The sequence below is a fragment of the Pygoscelis adeliae genome, unplaced genomic scaffold (assembly GCF_000699105.1).
Source record: "Pygoscelis adeliae isolate BGI_AS28 unplaced genomic scaffold, ASM69910v1 Scaffold41, whole genome shotgun sequence".
Classification (NCBI taxonomy): domain Eukaryota; kingdom Metazoa; phylum Chordata; class Aves; order Sphenisciformes; family Spheniscidae; genus Pygoscelis; species Pygoscelis adeliae.
Window position 1 is genome coordinate 5,862,916 of NW_008824373.1, and position 5,874 is coordinate 5,868,789.

Below are 5,874 nucleotides of genomic sequence, written 5' to 3' on the forward strand. Positions count from 1 at the left end.
TATATCTAATTAATCAGTTAATGCTGTTTTGGAACTTCTGGTTGCTTCTTAATGGGCTGCTTTTGCTAAAGTCTCACAGCAATTTCAGTTTTCCTTCATTGGTGCAAGGACTACAGGTTTAGAAGTAAAGCTCATATAAAAAAAAAAAAGTTTGCATTTCTGAACCAGATAAATATGTTGTACTTATTGTATAGTTTATTTAAAAAACTGTTGTCTAGACTTCAACTACTGCCAAGTACTGCTTCTAGAATATTAAGCTTTGTATGATGCTTACTCAGCATGTCATTCCAACTTTTTGGTGTTTTTCTGCCTCCTTGTCAAATATCTGCTTGCCTTAAAAGCACTTTAATGCCTTGAAGATAATGAACAATTTGGCAGCAAAAATATTTTCTGACTGATTTGGAGCCCCTGCATAAACTACGTGGCATCTGAGATCATTGAAACCTATTATACTGGCTATTTTAAAATCAGGATTTATTTCTGTTTGAATTTTGAAATCTCTCCTTGGGAGACTCATTTAAATGTAAACGTATATTTTCCCCTTTAACAGTAGCTTATGGGCTATAATGGTAGAGCATTTTTGCATTTTTATGTTTAGTTTTATTGTAAAGAGCCTTGGGATGCATTTGCATGAAAGGCACTATATAAGCTCATTTTGTATTGCATTGTATTGTATTGTGACAAGTGCAATAATCTCCAGGTTTCCTATCCATTAAAGAACTAATTTCACAGCTCACTAATTATGTGAATGAGAAGGGGAAATAGGTCCTTTTTCTCTAAGGTATGCTGAGCAGATGGCGTAACATTCATTTCCATCAGCTGAATCTAAGGTCCTCTCTTGCTTTTGGTTCCAAGGCTTGCCTCTGTTTATCAAATAGAACAGGAGAGAGATGTCAGTTTCTTGTACAGCATGACAGTGTGTACTGAGAGGCTGCCTCTGTCCTTTGCTAATACAACATTAGTTAGTACATACCAGGTCTAAACAGCCTATTTATTTAGGGTGGGACATGAAAACCATTAAAATGAATGTGCATTTAATACCATTCTAGTTTGCCTCTGATTTGTAGAAGATACTGGTTAGATTTGTCGTAGGGATTTAAACCGATACCCATAAAAAGTTATTAATGAATCAGTTGAGTACCTTTGGGACTGTATCTAGTCTGTCATTTCAAAACAGAAAAACATATATTTCCTTAGCCTGTGCACTTCCCTTCATAAGTAAGGTTTTGCTGCCTTGCTAATTTTTTCATTTTTTTCTTTTGCCTCACTCATGGAAATAACTGACTTGAATCAAACATGCATACAGTGATTTATCTAACCCCCTAATACACTGCTGTTTTTAAAGTAACATGAGTCATCAGAGAGACCAGTGTTCTCCTGTGATCTGAAAAGTTGGTATTTGGGTCCTTTTTTCAGCATTAAAAAGAGAAAAGCTGAGACTGAAGGTCCTGACACTTATTATGTAGGACTTGCCAATAAGGCTGCATTTTACAGTGCTACATAAGCAATCAGATCATCTTCTCCCTTTAACAGAACAAGCAGTGTTAATTTTTTGTTTCCTTCTCTCACTGCTGGGCTGTCACATGTTTTTGTTTTGTGTTCATGGTTCTGATTTCATTCTGATTTCAGACGGACGCAGCACTAATGTATGATGCAGTTCATGTGGTGTCAGTGGCTGTCCAGCAGTTCCCACAGATGACTGTCAGTTCACTACAGTGTAATCGCCACAAACCGTGGCGGTTTGGGACCCGCTTTATGAGTCTCATTAAGGAGGTAAGTCACTAATAAAGTATCCTGCTTCATTACTTTCCTTTCTCCCAACTCCCATTTTCTTTTGTTCCCAGTCTACTTGAACTCTGCCTTTTTTTTTTTCAGTAGATGGGAATCTCTCAGCTTGTTATGTGGAGAGAGTTTAGCAAGCAAGACAGCATTTTTATTTGAAAGCAGGTTTTCCTGAGGTATTAGTTGGAACAAAGAAACATAAAAGGGTGAAATAACGGCATTCTAAATAAAACTTTTGTTTGTAGATAATTGGGGAGGGGCAGGGGTTGGAACATTTGTCATATAAAAACCCAAACCCCTGAAACACCCAAACCACAGACTGACTATGAAAAATTCAGCAACTAAATATTGGCATAAGTTCAAAGGGGCCAAAAATGAAGTTTACTCCCTGGGTCTAATTCTCCTTTTTTTTTTTTTTTGCTATGGTGAATTAAAATATGTGGCCTTGGTGTCCTAGTATGCTGTTTAGATACTGATAGATAGTGCTTTAAAGCAAAGCTAGGAAATTTAAGGTGCTAAGGTGAACACTGTAAAGTATTCAAGTCCCTTTTACTGTAAGTAACTCCTAATGCAGTATTTCTTATTCTAGATATGCAAAATACTGCGATAAAGAGAACTATTTGCAATGGAATATAATCCTGTTTTTAATATTGTTTCCTTTTAAGATGATAATTTTGTTTTCCACATTCCCTCCTCTACTTTAGTATAGTTTTAGAACTAGATAGATTTTAAGTTATAAAAAAATGAGGATACTGCACTTTATTAAATGTAAGGAATCAGCTCTGGAAGACTGGCCTCAGTGACCTCAATTTTTGCTGTCTCAGTGTGGTTTCAGGAGACTCATCATCTTGCAAAAGTAAGCCTTTATTTGAATGAAATTTCCTGACAGAAAAATAAAATCCAGTGTTAATGAAAGAGATTGAAGCTTGAGGAGGGGGGGCATGTAGGGAAGCATAAAGGGAAATGCGTGCATGAATGATGGAGGAATGAAAACAAAACAGCCTTTTATCTCATTTAGTAAGAAGAGTCTATTGGCTAACATGGAAGGTTGTTTAAAAAATTGTCTGTGAAGAATGAATAAAGGTTGATTTAATTAGCAAAAAAGTGAATACAAAATATTTTTAAAAACAATCAGCCACAAGGTAAATTATTTACATAGAATGAATAATTAATATTCCCATTTTGGCGGAAGTAAAATTTGTTCTTTTTGGGCAAAAAAAGGAAGAAGTATTTATTTATAGAAATTGTTCTTTCTTTCTCCATAGGCCCACTGGGAAGGCCTCACAGGCAGGATAACTTTCAACAAAACCAATGGCTTAAGGACCGATTTTGATTTAGATGTTATCAGCCTCAAGGAAGAAGGTCTTGAAAAGGTGTGTAAGATGTTTACCTCCAAAGTGATGAGAAACAAAACAAAAACCCACCCCCTAAAAACAGTAGCATTTTCAATAACATTTCATGTGTCACATAAAACAATACACCTGTTCTCAACTTGATATCTGGTTTCAAAGTCTTCTAGTAAAAGCTGTTATCTCGATGTCTGACAGTTAGTGGCCTCTTAACTGTGTGCTTCTAGCCACAGTCTTAGATTCAAGAGGACTGGGGAAGAGTGAACAGCTGGACCTGGAGTGATGCATTAATATATTTTATCTTCAATCTATATTGAGTTTAGTTTTAGTTGTGATTCCAATCCCATTGCCTATCCTCAAATGTGAACCTGTGGGTATGTGTATTTGTATTTTCTTTATGTTTTACTAATTCAGGAAGAATTACCTCAAACAGAATGAAATAAAATAGCTTCATTTTGGCAATTTTCTGTGTTTTAAGAGGGAACTTTGATTCTCTTCTTGGAATACAAAATTTTTATCTCTAAGTGGAGAGATAAAAGTCATGAATTTTTCTTGTACAGATATGGAGTGAAAGACAAAAAAGATTGAGAAATGCCCTTTTTCTGTAGCCTAATATTTGAACTAAAGGCCTGGGGAAGCACGTACAGATATTTGGCTTGCCTACATGACACCATGATGATCTGAAATGAGATCATTTTCCCTCTCTTCTCCAGCCACCCTGCCACAGAGAGGCAATGCAGGAAGCTGCAGTGTCTCACATTGTTGTGATCAGTAGACAAAGGTTTTTCAATTTGCATCTGCCTTGTAGTATGTATTTAGTTGTGGTGTTCAGTGTTCTGTAAGCACTGTTTTTCTTCATCTTCAGATAAAGTTTTATCAGCTATTGTCCCAAGGTAATATTGTGGCCACAAATAAAAAAAGAAATTAAGGGAAGGCACCATGCTGCAGAGTTGTGTTTCCTTTCTCATATAAATCATTGAATGGAGAAGCTAGAATAAAAAGCATATTTTTCCAAAACTTTCCCCCTCAATACTAGTTTTGGAATATTAATATTCTCTTAGTAGGAAGATTTAAAAAAAGTTCAGAAGCCATGAGCTTGCTTTGACACACTTACATAGGTAATAATATTTTTGAAAATGTCCAGTGGCAAACCTGTGATTAAAGGACTAATCTATATCTTAAAACATTCAGCAATGCACTGATAGTAGAGTCTTCCTATGAAGTATTCCATGAAGGGAGCTCTGGAAACTTAAGGGGAAAAAAAAAAGCATATCGTAGTGATTAGATCTGAAAAGCAAATTAGCTCTGTGTACAAGTAGAATAGGTGCAATGCAACCAGTCTTCCTTACTGGAAACAGAAATGGAAGAACTGATAATATGGGAATAACTAAATAAGACAGTAGTGGCTGAAGAGTCACTGAAGTGATAACTGTTGAAAATGAGGAAAGGAAGTCTCTGTAATCTGGGATGGCTTTAAGAACATTGGGTGGCATTTGAGAACCATCAAGCAACATGGGTTTTCTGGAAGATAAAATCTTCACAGTGTACTTAATTTCTTTTCAGGCAGAAATGCAAAATAGTTAAAGAAATATAGACAGTGTAATATATTTGTCTTTTAATGACATATGTGATACTACTTCACGATGCTATTAAAAAAAGAGTTGGCTTTGTTATGAAATTTTCTATGTGGTCTGGAAATTTTCTGAGAGAACATTGATGTAAAATATTGCATAATAGATGTGCAGTGGGCTAAAAGAATGGTATCTTTCATCTGGATCTGTTTTATCTCTGTTCTTATTTCACCATCAGTATTGATATGAAAGCAGAAACACAAAAGCATGTTAATTTAATTCTCAGTTGACAATATATTAGGAGATACATACTCCACTGAAAATATAAAAATTAAAAGGTCTACAGAGATCAGAAATATGGGAAGAAAATAAAATTCAACAGGAAATACAGTACTCTAAAACACATAATAGAAAAAAAGAACTTGGGAAACAATAATAATGAAAGATATGTAAGAGACGACAACAGAAATCATCATAAAAGGATATGGATATTTAAAAACAACCAGCATATGCTTAAGCTTTGTACACAGAAGTTCACAGAAAAGGAAGATACTTTTACTTCCTTGTCGTGGTTTAATGAAACCAGGACATTCCTTCATGGCTCATTTTGGCCATGTGATAAAGGGTTGTGATAATATTAGTTTTTCACCAAAATATGCTGACAATCTTTGGAAAGAGCAGTAAGAATTAATTACCATGTATTAGAAAAGTTTAGGAGTTAGGAAAGTGTTAGCAAAGAATGATGAGGATTGCTACACAGATTCAAAGATACCTATGAGCAAAAGCAGAGCAGTTTCTGTAGGGTGTAATGATATGAGATTAGGAAAAGGAAAATTAAGGCGTATGCACATTAGATTGAATTGCTTAGTAAATATTTGGAATGTATAGAGTATTTTACTGAGAAAGAGAAATCAATGCTGACAAATAAATGTTTTTCTTTGAAGAAAACTTGGTTATTCTGAAAGAATACAAACCCTATTCTTGAATCCAGGGTGAATCATTAAACTCTAGAGCAGGACACTTCCTAGTAGAGAGGGTACATTTTAGCCAGTCCTTTTCTTTAAAAGAGCTGTGTCAAAGTTTTTTTCCCCCCACAAGATTGTCTTCTGTTAAAGCTGTGATGAATACCTCTCCCTTCCCTCTGTCCCCTACCTCCCTCTTTTCACATGTTC

At 35.3% G+C, this 5,874-nt stretch overlaps 1 protein-coding gene across 1 annotated transcript in view; it reads left to right on the top strand.

Moving 5' to 3' along the window:
* The window catches only part of GRIK2 (glutamate receptor, ionotropic, kainate 2), a 446,885-nt gene that overhangs the window by 228,666 nt on the left and 212,345 nt on the right, over window positions 1-5,874 (top strand). The window contains exons 7-8 of the mRNA XM_009320161.1: window positions 1,630-1,773; window positions 3,048-3,155. Of these exons, the coding sequence (XP_009318436.1) occupies window positions 1,630-1,773; window positions 3,048-3,155 (252 nt within the window). The remainder of the gene's footprint in view (window positions 1-1,629; window positions 1,774-3,047; window positions 3,156-5,874) is intronic.